This window comes from Pongo abelii, chromosome 8, assembly GCF_028885655.2.
Source record: "Pongo abelii isolate AG06213 chromosome 8, NHGRI_mPonAbe1-v2.0_pri, whole genome shotgun sequence".
NCBI lineage: Eukaryota > Metazoa > Chordata > Mammalia > Primates > Hominidae > Pongo > Pongo abelii.
The window spans coordinates 52,125,639-52,146,178 of record NC_071993.2 but is presented as its reverse complement, the minus strand read 5'-3'; the positions used below and the strand labels follow the sequence as shown (position 1 = coordinate 52,146,178).

The 20,540-nt window shown below is 45.5% G+C and overlaps 1 protein-coding gene and 1 pseudogene across 20 annotated transcripts in view; both read left to right on the top strand.

Moving 5' to 3' along the window:
• Positions 1 to 796, top strand: part of WASHC2 (WASH complex subunit 2C) — a 63,944-nt gene extending 63,148 nt beyond the window's left edge. For 19 of the 20 annotated variants that reach the window (XM_063727063.1, XM_063727065.1, XM_063727064.1 and 16 more), the window contains one exon: positions 96 to 796. In XM_063727063.1, coding sequence (XP_063583133.1) covers positions 96 to 235 — 140 coding nt within the window. In that variant the 3' untranslated portion in view covers positions 236 to 796. 20 annotated transcript variants of the gene reach the window in all.
• A 4,902-nt stretch (positions 797 to 5,698) lies between these two features.
• LOC100462384 (sodium/hydrogen exchanger 3-like) lies at positions 5,699 to 20,011 on the top strand (annotated as a pseudogene).
• Positions 20,012 to 20,540: the final 529 nt, after the last annotated feature.

The following is a 20,540-nucleotide window of genomic DNA, read 5'->3' as shown; positions in this document are numbered from 1 at the left end:
CCAGAGCTGGGTCTTTGGTGGTTTGCTTGCATGTGTCTTAAAAGTACCTTTCCCCACCCCTCTTCAGCAATTGTTTTTCTTTTTTCTTTCTAAAGATGACATCTTCTCCTCTGGTATCCAGGCTAAGACAGCCAAACCAAAAAGCCGATCTGCACAGGCCGCACCTGAACCAAGATTTGAACACAAGGTGTCCAACATCTTTGATGATCCCCTGAATGCCTTTGGAGGCCAGTAGAGCACACAGGGTATCCACATGTTACCCTGCAGCTACATTGTTGAGTTAGTGATGATGTTGTATATGCTCATGGTCTAAACTGGATTACAAAAAGCAAATACTAGAACAGCTAGCTCATCTTTTACCCAATGTACTTAGTATTTTTCTGCACTGGTTTAATCATGCTTAATACTACAAAACAAAAATAAATATTTCACAGTGGTTGGTTTGTTTTGTTTTTAAACCACAGTTTGATTTAGTTAGCCTTGCTGGGGCCATAATATGCTTCAGGGTGTGTAAAAGAAGAAATCTCTGTGGCTTTTATGGGTAGGCAGGGAATCTCAGAGATAGCAAATGCCACCTATCCAGAAGTCTTTGTTATATGGATGGGAACCCTAAATTAGGGCCTGGGCAGGGGAAAGAGAAAGAAGATGAGAGATTATACTTCGTGAGTCTTAGCAATATGGGAGCAGGTTTTCACTGAATTCTGAGGGTGCCTCTGCACGTCCTCCAAGGCAAAGTTTGGCAAACTATGGCCCCCCCACTGTCATATTTTGTTAATAAAATTTTATTGGAACACAACCACATTCATTTATTTACTTACTGTCTATTGCTGCTCTCACCCTACCTCCAATGTAAGAGTTGAGTGATTATGACAGAGGCTGGATGGCTCACAGAGCCTCAGATGTTTTCTATCTGCCCCTTTATATAAACAGTTTGCTGACCATTGCTCTAAGGCATCCTTTTCCATCCTTGTCTTGTGGAAACAGCAGAATGAACCTAGGTAATAGCCGGGGGAAGTGCTGAGGATGGAAATGTCAGCCTCTAGAGCAGCACTGCCCCATAGAACTCCGCAGGAATGAAAATGTTCTTTATCTGTATCGACAAAGGCAGTAGCCACTAGCTACCTGGATGGCTGACCCCATTCTAATCTGTGTTTTTTGGTGCTCTGTCGTCTTGCTGCTGACTATGCAGCCTGTCACCACAGCACAGTCCTGTAGGCCGCCCAGGTTGGTCTCAGCGATCCTGGAGCTACTTACTTCTTCTTTGGGCACTATAAGATCGGAAGGGGAATTACTCATACCCAGAGTCAAACATTTTGTACGGCTTCCACAGGTCAACCATTTGCCCAGGTCTGCTATGAGAGTGACGTGATGACAGATAAGGGCACTTGCTAGTTGGCCACTCCTTTCCCCTATTCATTTTATGCATCTTCCTTCTGTCCTTAGGTTGAGATCTCCGAGTCACTGTTGTCAGGCAGACTGCTGTCCTTCAGATTCAGGCCTGTGGGTCTGGGGAGCCCTGGTTGGTCTTGGAGGAGCAAGGGCTGCGCAGGTGACTTGGTGGCCTCAAGTGTATAGGTACCTGGATGGTGCAAGGAGATGCTGGCTCTGAAATATTTCCTAATCCCGCTTGCAGATCAACTGCCAACTAGCGTTTAGGCTACAGACATATTAGACTGTTGATGTGATTCTGTAGCTCGTATTTAGAACTTTAGGGATGTTTTCACATATCAGTGAATGAAGATCTATGTCAACAATTTTTTTTTTTTTTTTTTTTGAAACGGAGTCTGGCTCTGTCACCCAGGCTGGAGTGCAGTGGTGTGATCCCGGCTCACTGCAACCTCCGCCTCCCGGGTTCATGCCATTCTCCTGCCTCAGCCTCCCGAGTAGCTGGGACTACAGGCACCCACCAGCACGCCCGGCTAATTTTTTGTATTTTTAGTAGACAAGTTTTCACCATGTTAGCCAGGATGGTCTCGATCTCCTGACCTCGTCATCTGCCCACCTTGGCCTCCCAAGTTGCTGGGATTAACAGGCGTGAGCCACTGCGCCCAGCCTATGTCAACATTTTTAATGGTAGCTTCACATTCTGGATATCTTTATGTTGGGGAAAAAGTTTCAAAGGTAACTGCCCTTCTGTGGCAAAGCTTTTTTAGAGCAGAGGATGGAGCAAATTCTGAGTTACTGAAATTACGTATTCAGCGCTATTGCCTTGTGTACCTTCCATTTTATCTTTGGAGTTGTGTTGTTAGAACTTTTTCAGAAGAGATGAGATAAATGCTTTGGGAATTGATTTAGAAATCTTTTTGGTGTCATTACTCTTAAGAGCTAGATATATTTTTTAATTGTAAAGAATTATGGAAATACTTTTTTCTCTACCTGCTCCCATTTTTTTTTTTTTTTTTTAAGACAGGGTCTGGTTGTGTTGCCCAGGCTGGGGTGCGGTGGCATAATCATAGCTTGCTGTGCCTTTGAACTCCAGGGCTCCAGTGATCCTCCCACCTTAGCCTCCTGAATGGCTGGGACTACAGGTGTGTGCCATCATGCCCAGCTAATTTTTTAAAAAAATTTTTTGTAGACACAAGGGTCTGTTGCCCAGGCTGGTCTCAACCTTACCTCAAGTGATTCTCCCACCTAGGCCTCCTGAATTGCTGGAATTACAGGCATGAGCCACAATGGCCAGCTTCTTTCTGTTTTCTTTGTTTCCTCTTCCCTTTCTATTTTCTTCCTTTTTTTTTTTTTTTTTTTTTTTAGCTGTTCTTGCATCATTTTCCATCCCATCTTTAAGTCTTCATTGCCCCCTCATTTTCCAAGATCATGAGTCCCACAGTATGCTCAGCTAAGCATGACCACACACCATTTCAAGAAGCTGTTCATGGACCCAGCTTTTAGTACTGGCTGGGTCTTTGTCCTGCTGCAGCTTCCATTTGCTCCTCAGCTACCCTCTAGGCATCCAGTCTGGCTTAACCAGATTTCATGGCCTCATTTTGTCCTCTGCTACAGTGATTTCTACTCCTGAGGAGAAGCATAACTGTCTTCTAGAGGGAAACATTTTCACCTTTGGTTATCAACCTTGGTTCTTTTGGGATATTGGAAATTACCCCATTGACTGGACCCAGACTTACAGTGGAAGTTCCAGCACAATTAATGCTGAATGGGGTTGTGCTTTTTCTTCTGGCATATAGTTGAATTATCCATTCTCATTATAGGTGAAGGACTTGCAAATCTGTTTGTTATCTTCTACCCTCCTCCAGCCTTTATTTTCAGGGTCTCACTATGGAAGAACACTGTGGTGAAGGAAACACTCCAGATTCCTTGGGCAGTCATAGTCACTCATGTCTTTATTTCTGTCATGTTCATTTTGCAATCCTGACACCTGACTTCTGTTGCTAGAGCTGCACCTGTGTAGGTAGGAGTACTGTTGGCTTCAGGGATACACATGCTGGCAACTCTATAGGACAGTCTTATTTGATGTAGCATAAGTATGTTTTTAAGAATTCATGTTATCCAAGATTATGAAAGCAGTTGTTTGAGTGAAAGAAAGGGGGTTAAGGTTAGAGAGCTCCATACAAAGTCATATATAAGCAATGCAGCTTTTAAATTTAGCTTTTATTTAAGAGCAATGACCCTTTACCACTATCACCAGCAGTATTATTAGCCTGGTACCTTGTTTTACTGTAATACCCCTCATTTTGAAATATGGTGCAACAACACTCAAACAAGCTGTGCTACAAGAAACAGCTTTCCTTTCTGTAATGCCCTCCCTTTAGGATCACTAGAAGTCTGTACAATGCAATTCAGATTCCCGAATTAATGATCTTTCCTATTAGTGTAATAAAAACTCATGTTATAGCAGATTCCTGTATATGCATGTATGTTATGAGTTGGATAAACGTTGGTAGACTTCATTTGGAGTGAATCAGAATGGGATTCTTGTGAGAAGCCAACATCCCTCTAAACAAACTTTTAGAGCATGATATGGCTTGGATATTTTGTCCCCTCCAAATCTCATGTTAAAATGTGACCCTCAGTGTTGGAGGTGGGCCTAGTGGGAGGTGTTTGGATCATGGGGGTGGATCCTCATGAATGTCTTGATGTTGTCCTTGTGGTAATGAATGAGTTCTTACTCTGAGTTCACATGAGATCTGGTTTAAAAGAACCTGGGCGCCGGGCACCGTGGCTCACGCCTGTAATCTCAGCACTTTGGGAGGCGGAGGCTGGTGGATCACGAGGTCAGGAGATGGGGACCATCCTGGCCAACATCTAGAAACCCCATCTCTACTAAAAATACAAAAATTAGCCAGGTGTGGTGGCACGCATCTGTAGTCCCAGCTACTCGGGAGGCTGAGGCAAGAGAATTGCTTGAACCCAGGAGGCAGAGGTTGCAGTGAGCTGAGATCGTGCCACTGCATTCCAGCCTGGGCGACAGAGCAAGACTCTGTCTAAAAAAAAAAAAACAAACAAAAAGAAAACAAAAAACAGCCTTGCACCTCCTTCCTCTCTCTCTCTCTTGTTCTCTCACCATGTAACATGCTGGCTCCTCTCCTCCTGCCATGATTGTAAACTTCCTGAGGCCCTCACCAGAAGCAGATAACAGCATTATACCCCTTGTACAGTCTACAGAACCATGAGCCAAAATAAACCTCTTTTGTTTATAAATTGCCCAGTGTCAGGTATTCCTTTATAGCAACACAAACAGCTAACACAGAGGATAACCAAATATTTATTAATGTCTAAAACTTGGATAATACCTTACCTATAGCACAGGTTTGTTCTGAGGATCAACTGAAAGACTAAAATATCTGTTCTTTCCTTGAACAAAGCTTTAATGAGTACCAATATGTGCAAAACACTGTGCTAGGTGATAGAGATCAGATGTGCTCCCTTCAGTTTAGTAAAAAAATGAAATTGTAAGGGACCAGGTGCGGTGGCTCATGCCTGTAATCCCAGCACTTTGGGAGGCCGAGGCAGGTGGATCACGAGGTCAGGAGATCGAGACCATCCTGGCTAACACAGTGAAGCCCTGTCTCTATTAAAAATATAAAAAATTAGCCAGGCGTGGTGGCAGGTTCCTGTAGTCCCAGCTATTCGGGAGGTCGAGGCAGGAGAATGGCATGAGCCCGGAAGGCGGAGCTTGCAGTGAGTCGAGATTGTGCCACTGCACTCCAGCCTGGGCGACAGAGTGAGACTCTGTCTCAAAAAAATAATAAAAATAAAATAAAGAAATTGTTATGGGTGCAATATATGATGTAGGTAGTAGTGTAAAGGGGGTAGGTATAAAAACTTTGTGGAATAGTTGATATTGGAGCTGAATGTTGAAAGGTGATTAGGTGCTTGTCAGGTAACCATGTGTGCACATGACAGTAAGTAGAGCAGAGCAGGAGCAACAATATAGAAGCTGATGTGTTCTGAAGCTGCAGATGCAGATGATTAGAGGTTAGAAGTACCAGAGATGTTGCAAGATGAGGTGAGGTTGTAGATGAGTAAAATGGGGCCAGAATGTGAGATGCATAATCTTGGGAGCATTTCTAAGGAGTCTGAATTTTATTCTATAGACAGAGAGAAGTCATTATAGAACCTTGAGGCAAGAAATAACATGATCAGCTCTATGTTTTCAAAAGATAACTGTGCTCCACATTATGTGTCATTAGGGAAATGCAAATTAAAACAACAGTGACGTACTATTACATGACTGTTAACAATGGCTGAAATCCAAAACACTGACAACACCAAAGCTGGGGAAGACAGGGAGCAAGAGGAACTCTCATTCACTGCCAGTGGGAATACAAAATGGTACTTTGGAAGATTGTTTGGCAACTTCTTACATATTCTTACTGTATGATCCAGCAATTATGCGCCTTGGAATTTGCCCAAGTGAGTTGAAAACATGTTCACACAAAAACCTGCATACAGATGTGTATGGAAGCTTTTTTCATAATTGCCAAAACTTGGAAGCAACCAAGATGTCCTTCAGTAGATGAATGTATAAATAAACTCTACTATACCCAGCCAATGGACTGTTATTCAGCACCAAAAAAGAAATGAGCTATATCAACCCATGAAAAGACACGGAAGAACCTTAAATGTGTGTTATTAAGTGGAAGAAGCCAATCTGAAAAGGCAATATACTATAAAATCCCGAATTACTTTCTGGAAAAGGTAAAACTATGGAGATGGTAAAAAGTGTAGTGTTTGCCAGGATCTGAGGGGAGAGAGGAATGAATGGGCAAAGCACAGAGGATTTGTAGCACAGTGTATGTATTCTGTGTGGTACTGTAATGGTGAATACACATCATTATGCATTAGTTCAGATCCATCAAGAGTGAACCCTAATGTAAATTACAAACTTCAGTTTATGTGTGAAAATGATGTGTCACTGTGGGGTTCATCAGTTGTAACAAATGTACCACTCTGGTGCAGGTTGTGATAGGAGAAGGCTGTGGGAGTGAGGGGCATATAGGAACATTGTAATTTCTGCTGAGTTCTGCTGATCAAAAAAGAAATCTATTCAAAAAGGAAATTTTTCAGTTTAGACTAACTTAGTTCATTTCTCTCATTTAGTTCCTTCATTGGTGAGGTTTCATTGCAATGCATTCTAAAGTCGAACATAAAATTATTTTAGAACTTTGTGTGACTTCTCCCCTTGCTTAAACATCATTGCGGAATAATGTAAAAATATGATACCCTAATCTAGTTTTCTTAAACTTTTTTCAAAGTTGAAAAAAACTAGCATCATGGATAGATGGGTTGAAAGAGTGAAAGGCAAGAATCGAGGATCAAAACTAGGCCATGAAAATTGCTCAGTTGAGAGCTAATGAAGCCCTAAATTAAGTCCTAATCAGTGTAGATGGAGTGGGTGATAGATTTAAACAATATTAAGAGGCTGGGCACAGTGGCTCATGCCTGTAATCCCAGCACTTTGGGAGGCCAAGGTGGGCAGATCACAAGGTCAGGAGTTCAAGACCAGCCTGGCCAATATGGTGAAATCCCCATCTGGACTAAAAATACAAAAAGTAGCCAGGCATGGTAGTGCATGCCTGTAGTCCCAGCTACTCAGGAGGCTAAGGCAGGAGAATCGCTTGAACCCGGGAGGTGGAGGTTGCAGTGAGCCGAGATTGCGCCACTGCACTCCAGCCTGGGTGACAAAGCGAGACTCCGTTTCAAAAACAAACAAACAAAAACCAATATTAAGAAGTCATATTGTCTAGAATTGGTCATTTCTAGGTGTCATGGGGTTGGGGGAAAATCCAAAATGATTGACAGATCATTTTGAGTGATGGCATGAAAGGCATCTCTTTACCAAGATGGGGACTACAGGAAAGCAGGAGATTTGTGGGAAAAATTATAATTTTTGAGTACATTGGATTTCAGATGCCTCTGGAATAGCATGCTTATGGAGTGGAGATTACTAACAAAACCACAATCTTTAAAAATAACTGCTTCTTTCAACATGCTTATATTGTAGTGAGTTCAGTGATATCTCATATCCTTTGGTAGAAAAAAATGTAAAAAACTTATGGTACATTTCTCTGACTCTTGCACTTTCATAGTGTTCACTTTCTGTTCACCTAGATTTACTCACTGATATCCTTCTCCCACTCTGAGGCTTTACCTATCCTGAAATACATTTAAAAATTTACCCAAGTCAGAAACACTTCCCAACTCATCCTGTAAGGCCAATATTACCCTGATACCAAATCCAGACAGACATAAAGAAAACTACAGGTCATCTCTTATGATTATAGACACAGAGATCCTGAGGAAATACTTCCAGACCAAATCCATCAACATATGTAAAGGTTACATACCATGTCCAAATGGGATTTACCCCAGTAATGCAAGGTTGATTAGACACACAAAAATTAATGTAATATGTGAATAAAAGAGGAAAGAAAACCACATGATGATTTCAATAGACACTGAAAAAAGCATTTGACAAAATTCACACCCCTTCATGATTAAAAAGAAACCCCACTAAAATAGGAATAGAAGGGAAGCTCCTCAACCTGATAATGGTTATCTATAAAAACCCCATGGTTAACATTATACCTAATGGTTTCCTTCTACAATCAGGAATAAGACAAGGATGCCCAGTCTCACCACATTTATTCAATCTTCTACTGAAGGTTCTAGAGCAGGGCAATTAGGCAAGAAAGGGAAATAAGGGCATGGTGGCTCACGCGTGTAATCCCAGCACTTGGGAGGCCGAGGCGGGTGGATCACCTGAGGTCAGGAGTTCGAGACCAGCCTGGCCAACTTGGTGAAACCCCGTCTCTACTAAAAATACAAAAATTTGCCTGGCGTGGTGGTGGATGCCTGTAATCCCAGCCACTTGGGAGGCTGAGGCAGGAGAATCGCTTGAACCCAGCAGGTGGAGGTTACAGTGAGCCGAGATTGCACCATTGTACTCCAGCCTGGGCAATGGCGCGACACTCTCTCAAAAAAAAAAGTGGGGGAGGGAATAAAAGGGCATATAGATTATTAGAAAGGGAGAAGTAAAACTCTACTTGTAAATGACATGATCTTGTATATAAAGCTTTTATATAGAAGATGTTTAGGAAGATCTAAATAACTAAATGAACTAAATAGTTCAGCACAGTGGCAGTGTACAAGATCAATATATTAAAATCAGTTGTGTTTCTATACACTAGCAATGAGCAATCTGAAATTAAGACAGTGATTCCATTTATAATAGCATTTAAAGGAATAAAATACTTAGGAATAAATTTAACAAAAGAGAACAAAACTTGTACTCTAAAAATTGTAAAACATTGTTGAGGTAAATTAGATATAAACTGAAAAATAGTACATATTTATGAATTAGAAGTCTTAGTATTAAGATTGCAATACTCTCCAAATCTACAGACTTAATACAATCCCTGTCAAAATCCCAGCTAACATTTTTGCAAAATGGGCATACTTAAAATTCATATGGCAATTCAAGGAGTTCAGAATAGCCAACAATCTGAAAAGAGAAGAACAAATTGGAGGACTCACACTTCCTAATTTCAGAACTAACTACAAAGCTGCAGTAATTAAGATAGGGTGGTACTGGCATAGGTAGATCACTAGCATAAAGAGTCTGGAAATAAACCTTCACATTTACAAAAAATGGATTTTTAACAAGGATCCAAGACAATTCAATTGGGAAAGAATGGTTTTTCTGACAAATGATACTGGAACAACTGTTTATCCACATTCAGAAGAATAAAGTTAGACCCTACCTCACACCATACACAAAACTAAATTGAAATTGGACAGTACAGCTAAATATAAGAGCTAAAACTATACAATTCTTAGAAAAATATATAAGTCAAACTTTACTACTTGGGATAGGCCAAGCTTTTGAAGTACGACAAAAGAAAAATAGCCAGATTAGACTTTACCAAAATTAAAAACTTTTGTGTCTCAAAAGATGCCATCAAGAAAGTTAGAAGACAACCCACAAACTGAGAGAAAATATTTGCCATTTATATATGCGTTAGTGTTTTTATCTAGAATATGTAATAAAAAAACTCATACAACTCAATAAAAAATCCAATTAAAAATAGACAAAATATGTGAATAGGCATTTCTCCAAAGAATGTATGCAAATGGCCAATAATCACATTAAAATGATGCTCAATATCATTAGTTTTTAAAGAAATGGAAATCACCACCACAATGAGATACTACTTCACACCCACTAGGATAGTTTTAATCAAAAAGACAGAAAGAAGCATTGGCAAGGGTGTGGAGAAATTGGCACCCTCATTCATTGTTGATGGGACTGTAAAATGATCCACACCATTTAGAAAATAGTTTGGTAGTTCCACAAATTGCTAAACATAAGAGTTACCACATAACCCAGCAAAGCTACTTCAAAGAGAAAGGAAAATATATGTTTACACAAAAACTTGCAGTTGAATGTTCATCTTAGCATTATATGTAACAGCCCAAAATTGGAAACAACTCAAATGCTCATCAACTGATGGATGGATAAACAACATGAGGTATATTGCTACAAGGGACTATTATTCAGCAATAAAAAGGAGTGAAGTCCTGATATATCCTAGAACATGATGAACTTTGAAAACATGATGCTAAGTGAAAGAAGCCAGTCACAAAAAATCATATATGATTCTATTTATGTGAAATGTCCAGAATAGACCAATTTGGAGATAGAAAGTAGATTAGTGGTTGCCTAGGGTTGAGTGGGGGACTGGGGGAATTTGGGAGTAATGGTTACAGGGTATGGGGTTCCTTTTAGAGGTAATGAAAATTTTCTAAAGCAAATGTGATGGTTGCACAACTCTGTGTACATAAGAAAAACCAGTGAATTTTAGGCTTTAAATGAGTTGACTTTTATGGCATGTGAATTATATTTCAACAAAGCATTTTTTTTTCTTTTTTTGAGATGGAGTCTTGCTCTGTCACCCAGGTTGGAGTGTAGTGGCGTGATGTTGGCTTACTGCAACCTCTGCCTTCTGGACTCAAGCGATTCTCCTGCCTCAGCCTCCCGAGTAGCTGGGACTACAGGCACGCATCACCATGCCCAAATAATTTTTGTATTTTTTGGTAGAGACAGGGTTTTGCCATGTTGGCCAGGCTAGTCTCTAACTCCTGACCTCAGGTGATTCAAATACCTCAGCTTCCCAAAGTGCTAGGATTACAGATATGAGCCACTTCACCTGGCCTTCAATAAAGCTATTTTTAAAAAGGTTTACCCACCTCACCAGAAAGATGTGTATCATTTGTCCTAGTTTAAGTTCAAGGCCCCCATTTACAAATTTTTCACTGATTAATCGTCTTTTCGTGTCACTGCATAGAGATCTCCCCCTTGTTTTCAGTGATGTGCACCTCTGGGTCTTTGCACTGGCCCCTGCCACTTTTTCGAACACTGTTCTCAGAATCCAGCTTGTTTCCTCCCTCTTCAATTTCTCTGTGAGGCCTCCCTGATGAAATACACACAACAGGAGGCCTGCTAGCACATACCACCCTGTGCTCCTTGTCCCCTTTCCTGTTTCACTGTTTACCACAGCACGTGTTGCCAGGGACAATGTATATTTACTTATTCATTGTCTCTACTTCCCACTAAAGTAAGTGCCACATAGGCAGGACTTTTCATTCCCTGTTTGTATCCCTAACACCCTGTCCTTAATACCAGTGCTTGGCATGTGGTAAGCCATAGGCTCTTGTGGCTACACAACATGTGCTCTGTTCTCAAGTGGGGTGACTCTGTCGATGTCTGGAGAAACTTTGGGTTGCCATGCCTTGAGGATTAACTAGGTGCTACTGACATCTAGTAGCTGGAGGCCAGGGAGGCTTCTGAACACTGTAGAATACACAAGACCACCCTCAACACAAAGAATGATTCAGCCCCAAATGTCAACAGTGCTGAGGCTGAGAAAACCTGTGTTAGACCAGCACTATCCAATAGAAATACAACCGACTGGTTGGGCCCAGTGGCTCACATCTGTAATCCCAGAACTTTGGGATGCCGAGGTGGGTGGATTGCTTGAGCCCAGGAGTTTGAGTCCAGCCTTGGTAACACAACAAGACCTTCAACAAGAAATCAAAAGATTAGCTGGGCATGGTTACACATGCCTGTGGTCCCAGCTACCCGGGATGCTGAGGTGGAAGAACCATTTCAGCCCAAGAGGTCAAGGCTGCGGTAAGCCATGATTGCACCACTGCACTCCAGCCTGGGCACCGGAGGCCACACTTCCTACAGGTTGCTCCCAGCCAGAACCGAGCATGCCAGGGTACTAATGCCACCTGTTCCTGCAGGACAAGGGAATCCTCTAACAGTCAACAGTCCACCAGAGACTCCCAACTGATATGGCCAAATGTTCCTAGAGCTGTGCTGTGTCGTGGACTCCTCCTGCCCTACCTTCCTTCCTTCCCCCTCTCACCTCTCACATGGCAGTCTGAAGGTTCTCCCTGATCACTCCTGGCCCCTCTCTTAACCTGCATAGGTGCATCCCCCAATAAATCTCTGCTGATCTCATCCTAACTTGGTGCCTGCTTCTGGGAGGATTCATACTAACACAGGTTTCAAGGTCAGACAGCATTCAAATCCCACTTCCATCACAGACCCTGAGCCAGTTCCTACCCCTTTCTCAGCCTCAGTTTCCTCAGCAGTGAAAAGAATATTGAAACAGAAACTCTTTGAAAGCTCTTCCTGTCCTGATCTGTTCCAGAATCAGGCTCAGCAGGGTTCACGCAAGGACACAAGTGTAGCCGCCTCTGAGGAGCCCCTCACATGCCCATTTTAGCCAGTTTGTTTCTCCCTGGGATCCTACAGCACATGTGCCCATCACACAGGGTTGCAAACACCAGTTTTCTTCTCTGATTCCCCCAAAGGGTGCTGGACACCTGTAGAGGGGCTCTGTTTTGTTCACTTGTCCATGATGCTTAGAGAATGTTTAAAGTGCACAGTGAATGCCGAGCGCTGGAAATGCTCAGTGAACAAAGCCAACACCAGCCCCACCAGATGTCAGCAAGGAGGAGATCTGTGGCTATAGTCTCTTTGGTTCCATTGAAATGACACCAACAACCCACATAATTGAGGGCCCTGTGCAGGTGCCAGGTTCCCAGCAAAAGTCTTTCCATGTATTTTCTGTTAGATGAATCCTCCTGGCATGCTCATCGCGAGGTTCCATTACTACACGCCCATCTTACACATAGATAAACTGAGGCTCAGGGAACTGGTGTTGATTGTCCCAGCCTGCACAGCTAGGAAGAATCAAGGGGTGAGTTTTGGGTTTTATTTTGCATATTTCAGCAGCTTTACTGAGGTATAATTTACACACCATAAAATTTGCTCACAATAAATGTACAGTTAGATCAGTGAATCTATAGATTTGGGCAACCATCATCACAAGCCAGTTTTAGAACATTTCTATCACCCTGAAAACATTTCTCTTGCCTGTTTGCAGTCAATCTTCCATTCCCACCCCCAGTGCTAGGCAACCACCAATCTGCTTTCTGACTGTACAGATGTGCCTTTTTCTGCACATTCCCTCTAAGTGAAATCATATACTCTGTGGCCTTTTATGGTTGGCTTCTTTCACATGATGTAATGCTTCTGAGGTTCATCCATGTTGTAATGTCCATTGTTGCTTCATCCCTGTCTATTGACAAATAAAGTTCTGTTGCATGGATGGACCACAAACGTCTACATACCCATTCTTCAGCTGGTGCACATTTGAGTTGTTTCCAGTCTTGAGCTATTATGAATAATGTTGTTATGAAAATGTGTGTATTAGTTTTTGTGTGAGAATATGTTTTCATTTCTCTTGGGTAGATCCCTAGGAGTGGAGTTGCTGGGTCACATGATAAGGGTAAGTTACACAAGAAACTGCCAAACTTGTCTCTGTAAATTGGTTGCCCACCAGCAGCATATGAGGGTTCCACTGCTCCACACAGTAGGGCTGAGATTGGAGGCAAGTCCAGCCTGACCCCAGAACCCCATTACCCAGCTCTTTGGTGATCTTTTCTAACATTGGGATACCCAGCTAAGCAATGAGGATCATAGCTGTGCAGGAATGAGGGCTGTCTGTGAAAACAAGAAGTGCTCCTGCACCAGCCCAGACAAAGACCCCCACTTATCTCCATTTATTTCTTGTCCTCCAAGTGATGCTGGAGCCCTTGGGTTTCCCCACATGCAAACCCTCAAATTTCTGACCCCTGCTATTTATCTTCCATTGAGCCTTAGGTTCTGGTGAGAGTAACAAGGATAGACAAGGGTTCACAGCCCAGAGCTAGGGATGCTCCATACCCTGGGCAGTGACTTTGGAAGGGCTGATTCAGCTGGAACTCAATATTGAAGCACCTAGGATGTGCCTGTTTTACAAACAGAAAAAAGATAATGCAGAAGCATGGGGTCCCTGATTAGCTGATCTGAGCTGGGGTGGGGCTTGGCAATCATTGGATCCAGTGGTTTTCCTGAAACATGAGCATTGAATTTCCTGCCCACACAACCCTGTCCAAGCAACAAACAGGGTCCTCAGTATGCTTAAAACATTGACATTGGATGGAAGACAATTCAATGTTTGAGAAATCCCTGCAGACCCTCTGGGAACGTCTTGAATTCTAAGGAGACCATCTTGCCCTTCTTCCTTATTTGACAGAAATGGAAAACTGTGGCTCACTGAGGTGGAGTGAGATACCCCAGGTTATCCAGCAAGGTGAGGGTGGAGCAAAGGCTTGGTCCCATAGCACATATTCATCCATCTCCTTGCCCATCCGTTGTCTTCCAGCAGAATGTAAGCTCTGAGAAGATAAGGATTTTCCTCTCCTTTTCTACCACTGCTGTCTTCCTTGATTCTAGTACAGTGGCTGGCACAGGGTGGGTGCTCAGTAAATATCTGGTGAATGGGCCAGGCGCGGTGGCTTATGTCTGTAATCCAGCACTTTGGGAGGCCAAGACAGGTGGATCACGAAGTCAAGAGATGGAGACCATCCTGGCTAATATGGTGAAAACCTGTCTCTACTAAAAATACAAAAAAAAAAAAAAAAATTAGCCAGGCACGGTGGCGGGTGCCTGTAGTCCCAGCTACTCAGGAGGCTGAGGCAGGAGAATGGCGTGAACCCAGGAGGTGGAGCTTGCAGTGAGCAGAGATCACGTCACTGCATTCCAGCCTGGGCAACAGAGCAAGACTCAGTCTCAAAACAAAACAAAAAAATCTAGTGAATGAACCCAAGTGCCCTGACTTCTCTGCTTCATTTCAGAAAGCTGATCTGAGCACCTACTATGTGCTACAAGCTGTGGCAGGTATTGGGGATAAGATTTGAGCAAGACAGGACCCTTGTCTTCAAGGCACTTAGTTCTCAAGGGCAAGACGGTAGGTATACAGCTAGGCACAGAATTCTGTGACTACAGTTTTCTAAATGCTACAAAGGGATTTGAGGCTTGTGTAATCTGAACTCAGCCGGGAGGTCACAGAAGACTTTAGACCAAGGTTTAAAATAAAGAGGCTGAGGCAAGGCTCCAGTCCCAGAGCATCCCCAGGAGGCCTACCCTGTTCTTCCATGAGTGTCTCCTGATTAGAAACTCTTGAGTCTAGGAGGTCAAGGTGGGAGGATCACTGGAAGCCAGGAGTTCAAGACCAGCCTCGGCAACAAAGCAAGACCTTGTCTCTATAAAAAATAAAAGTTAAATGAAAATAAAATGTTAGAGAGAGAGACACAGACACCAGCCTAGGTAACATGGTGAAACCCTGTCTTTACAAAACATACAAAAATTAGCTGGGTGTGGTGGCGTGCACTTGTGGTCCCAGCTACTTGGGAGGCTGAGGTGGGAGAATCGCTTAAGCCTGGGAGGCAGAGGTTGCAGTGAGCAGGAATCACACCGTTGCACTCCAGTCTGGGTGACAGAGCAAGACCCTGTCTCAAAAGTGAGAGAGAGATTGAGATAAACAGCAGGGTCTGACTGGAGCTGAATTAATGTGCTCAGCCTCGACCAACTGTCCTACCCACTGACCAGCACTGAGCACAGAGGGTAAACCCTGCAAAGGAAGTGACCAGCTTAGAGAACACTATTCATCACTCCAAGGCCTGAGGCTTCATATTAAACAGAACACGATAACAATGTTCTGGTTATGTTTCTTGAAAAGAGTCCCTTTTTTTTTTAGAGATACGTATTAAAATATTTACAGATGAAATCATATAATGTCTGCATGTTGCTTCAGCATAATATTACAGGGGAGAAGGGATAGGCTGATGGCCATTAGAGCATGCTGACGGTACCTGAGTTCTGTGTATCTTTAGGTTAAAATTTGTTTCAGCCAGGTGCGGTGGCTCACGCCTGTAATCGGAGCACCTTGGGAGGCAGAGGCGGGTAGATCACAAAGTCAGGAGATCGAGACCATCCTGGCTAACATGGTGAAACCCCGTCTCTACTAAAAATACAAAAAATTAGCCGGGTGTGGTGGGGGCGCCTGTAGTCCCAGCTACTTGGGAGGCTGAGGCAGAAGAAGGGTGTGAACCTAGCAGGCGGAGCTTGCAGTGAGCCAAGGTCACGCCACTGCACTCCAGCCTGGGTGACAGAGCGAGATTCTGTCTCAAAAAAAAAAAAAAAAATTATCCTAAAAGGTTCTTTAAAAAAGCAAAAAATGTACATATATATGTAGATTGGCTGCTTGGAGCAGCCAACACCATTGCTTCTCGTTCCCACCAGCAGCCAAGACTCCTCAAGCTGAAATGTTTGGGTCAGCCACACCTTTGCACCATGGCTTCCTTTGTTCTTCCTGAAGTCTTTCCTAATTGTGCTGGAATACAGGCATTGCAGCAGGGAATCCCCTGTTTCAGAATTTCTTCCTAGCCTGACTAAAGCCTTTGCTGGATCTTATAAATCACAAGATTTCACAGGAGATGCAGCGCTGGATCAGATACTCACTAACACCTCTCGTCTTCCCTTGAGTGCTGAGAAAGGGATGCTGGAGACTGGGAAACATTTTGCCATTTGCAGTCTTAGGAGATCTTTGTAAAGATTTCTCCCTCTGGATGGTTTTGACCAGGGCATTGCCAAATTCCATGTCCCAAGAGTCTTGGTTTCTGGATCCTCCTGAGACTTTGAGTTTCCCATGAGGCCACAGCTGCAAGGGAGGCTGAGCCAAGTGGCCATAACAACCAGGCAGAGTAGCGGGCAGAAGCAGGGGCAGGGTGCAAGCCTCTCCTCCCCAGGAGAGGAACTTCCCTGTGCCAAGGGGAATGAAGGGACCCAGGGGATGCGTGGCTGACCCAGTGCCCTACCTCTTTTCATAGTCCAGGTTCCCCACAGAGCCCTTCATCAGCGGGCTTACTGTTCACTTCAAGGTCATGACATCGGCTGTGTGATGCGGGGACAGAAATCCCTGGCATGGCCTCTATGTCATCCCTCTGCAGACAGAGGAGGACTCAGGCTTGGCCATGATGCTGGAATCACCGTGGATATAGACCCTGGCTCATTTGACTCAAGAACACATACATAACTGGAACCAAGAGGCTGGGTTAATCCCCTCAAGGCCCTGGCCACTTGGAAGACCCTAAGCCTCCTTCCAGGTGGCCATGCTAAGCAAAGCCACTTGCAGCCACCCTTCCACGATGCATTCTACATCATCTAGCTATGAAAACCACCTGCTCCCATCACTTTCACACTCATGCCTTCCCCTAAGCTCAAGGGGCCCTGGCCCAAGCTTCCTTTAGAACCGGAAAGGAGGTTCTGGCCCTCTTGAAAATCATCCTTTTCAAACAGAAGGCATTTATCTTGGCAAAGCTTAAAAGACAAAAAGCCTGTAATCCCAACACTTTGGGAGGCCGAGGCGGGCAGATCACCTGAGGTCAGGAGTTCGAGACCAGCCTGGCCAACATGGTGAAACCCTGTCTGCACTAAAAATACAAAAATCAGCTGGGCGTGGTGTCAGTCACCTGTAATCCCAGCTACTTGGGAGGCTGAGACAGGAGAATGCCTTGAACCTAGGAGGCGGAGGTTGCAGTGAGTCGAGATCGCACCACTGCCCTCTAGCCAAGGCAACAAAGAGTGAAACTCCATCAAAAAACAAACAAACAAACAAACAAACAAAATGAAGAGATGACAGCTGAACTCTAGGGCCCATCCCACAGACAATACCCATGATACCCAGACACGGTGCATCAGACGAGCACAGCTGGGACTCCCCACAACATGTGTGTCCCAGGCTGGCACGGAGACGCACCACTGATGTTGCTGCCGGAGGCTGCTGATGGCAGTGGCGCTGGTGCTGGGGTGGCTATGAGTGAGGGGGTGTCGAGGAGGAGCACAGTAGTGTGCATGATGTGAGTTGGGGCTCCCACGTGGCCGCCTTTGAATGTCAAGGACCAGTACATGATTGCGATCTGCATCCTTGTGGTCAGCCTGGCCAAGGTTGGTTCTACCTGTCCCACAAGGTCACCACTGTGGTCCCTGAGAGCACCCTGCTCATCGTCCTGGGCCTGGTGATGGGCAGCATCATCTGGGTGGCCGACCACATAGCGACTTCATGCTGACGTCCCCCCATCAAGCTAGATGCCGGCTACTTCATGCCCAACAGGCTCTTCTTGGGCAACCTGGGCACCATCCTGCTGTACCAGGTCATCAGCACCATGTGCAATGCAGCAACCACCATCCTGTCCCTCTATGGCATCTCCCTTAGCAGGCTCATGGGCAACCTGCAGATAGGGCTGCTGGACTTCCTCCTGTTCGGCAGCCTGATCACCACTGTGGACCCAGCAGCCATCCTGGTTGGGTTTGAGGAGATTCATGTCAATGAGGTCCTGTTCATCATCGTCTTCAGGGAGTTGCTACTGAATGACTCTGTACAATGTGTTTCAATCTTTTATGACACTGGGTGATGACAACGTGACCAGCGTGGACCATGCCAAAGGTGTAGTGTCCTTTGTGGTGAGCCTGGGGGGCATGACTGTGGGGTGGTCTTTGCCTTCCTGCTGTCACTGGTGACCCACTTCACCAAGCATGTGCACATCATCCAGCCTGGTTTCGTGTTCTTCATCTCCTACCTGTCTGTAGGACATCTGAGAAGTTGTTGCTGTCGGCCATCCTGGCCATCATCTTCTGTGGCATCTGCTGTCATAAGTACATGAAGGCCAACATCTTGGAGCAGTCGGCCACCACCATGCACTACACCGTGAAGATGCTGGCCAGTGGCGCCTATACCATCTTCATATCCCTGGGCATCTCGACCATCAACTTGCTCATCTGGACGTGGAACTTGGCTTTCATCCTCCTGCACTGGCCTTCACCTTCAGGTACCGAGCCATGGTGTCATCCAGTCCTGGCTCCTGTATTGCTATGAGTTGATGCAGCTGGAGATCATAGACCAGGTGGTCATGTCCTGTAGAGGCCTGCATGGGGCCATGGCCTTCATCCTGGTCATGCTTCTGGACAGAAACAAGGTCAAGGAGAAGAACCTGTTTGTCAGCACCACTGTCATCGTCTTCTTCACAATCATTTTCCGGGGCCTGACCATCAAGCCCCTGGTGCAGTGGCTGAAGGTGAAGAGGAGTGAGCACCAGGAGCCCAAGCTCCATGAGAAGCTGCACCACCATGTTTTCAACCACATCCTCTTGGCCATCAAGGACATATCCAGGCATATCAGGAACAATTATCTCAGAGAGACGTGGTCCCACTTTGACAGGAAGTTCCTCAGTGGAGTTCTCATGAGAAGGCTAACCCAGAAGTCTTGAGATGAGATCCTCAATGTCTTCCATGAGCTGAACCTGAAGGATGTCATCAGCTAAGCCACCAAGGGAGAGTGCCTAAGGTCCGTGGCCGTCATCAGCTCCCCAAGTACTGATAAGGTCGTCAACATGGACTTCATGCCATGATCGTCCACCACGGCGGCCTCTGTCTCCTACCTTCTGAGGGAGAACACCAGTGCCATCTGTCTGGACGTTCAGTCCCTGGAGCAGCGTGGCAGAGCATTCCGTATGGGGAGGACCCGGTCGCGCACCACACGCTGCAGCAGTACCTGTGCAAGCCCGGGAAGGAGTACAGGCATCGCTACAGCCACACCAACTGAGGACAAGAAGCAGGACCAGGAAATCTTCGACAGGTCCATGAGGAAGCACCTGGAGTCCTTCAAGTTGACCAAGCTCAGGATCAACCAGAACAAGAAGGCAGCCAAGCTGTACAAGCCAAAGAGCGCCCAGAAGCGGTAAAACAGCAGCATCCCCAATAGGAAGCTGCCCAGGTAGAGCCCCGTGCACATTTTCACCATTCAGGAGAAAGACTTGCAAATTTCAGACACGGAGGAGGCCCCCAACTATGATGCTGAGGAGACAAGGGAGGGGGTGGTGTCCGGGCGAGTACTGGGACCCCAGCCTCATCGCCAGAGTGCCACCCTGGCTGTCTCCTGGGGAGATGGTGGTGCCCTCACAGAGGGCCTGCGTGCAGATCCCCCACTCTCCTGGCACTTTCCGCTGCCTGACGCCCTTGCAGCTCAGCTACAAGTCGGTGGACCCATTCCTGCAGGCAGATGGCCCCAAGGAGCGACCCCAGGCTGCCTTCCCCTAGTGCACGCCATGTGACACCGGCTCTGACATGCTCCTGACGGGACGCTTGTCCCCATGGGCCGCCCACTGCGGCCTCCGAGAAGCTCCTGGGCGCCCCCGCCCGACCCGCGCCTAGGGGTTCAGAACTCCCAAAGCTCTGCGCCTACTCCAGCAGAGCCGCACTAAACGCGAACCCGCGAAGCCGCGAACCCAGGCCGGGGCCTGGGCCTGAGTGGCCATACTGCGCTGCTGAAGCTGGCATCGCTGCCGCCGTTGTGCCAAGCACTGCGCACGTCCTGGGGCAGGAGAGACCCCGCTGTGACACCTGCCAGGCCGGAAATGCCGGCTAGAAGGTGGCTTCCATTGGAATCGCTGCCAGGGAAACCAACCGAGGCCCGCGCAAAATGAATTTGCAAAAGTAATGCCCCAGGCAAGACTCCAGGCCCCTCCCAGCGCTGCACCTCTCCCTGCTGAAGGTGGGGTGAGTCCAGAGTGCCAGGACTCAGGGCCTGGCCCTGGAAGGTTGCAAGTGGGAGGAGTAAAGAGAGAGT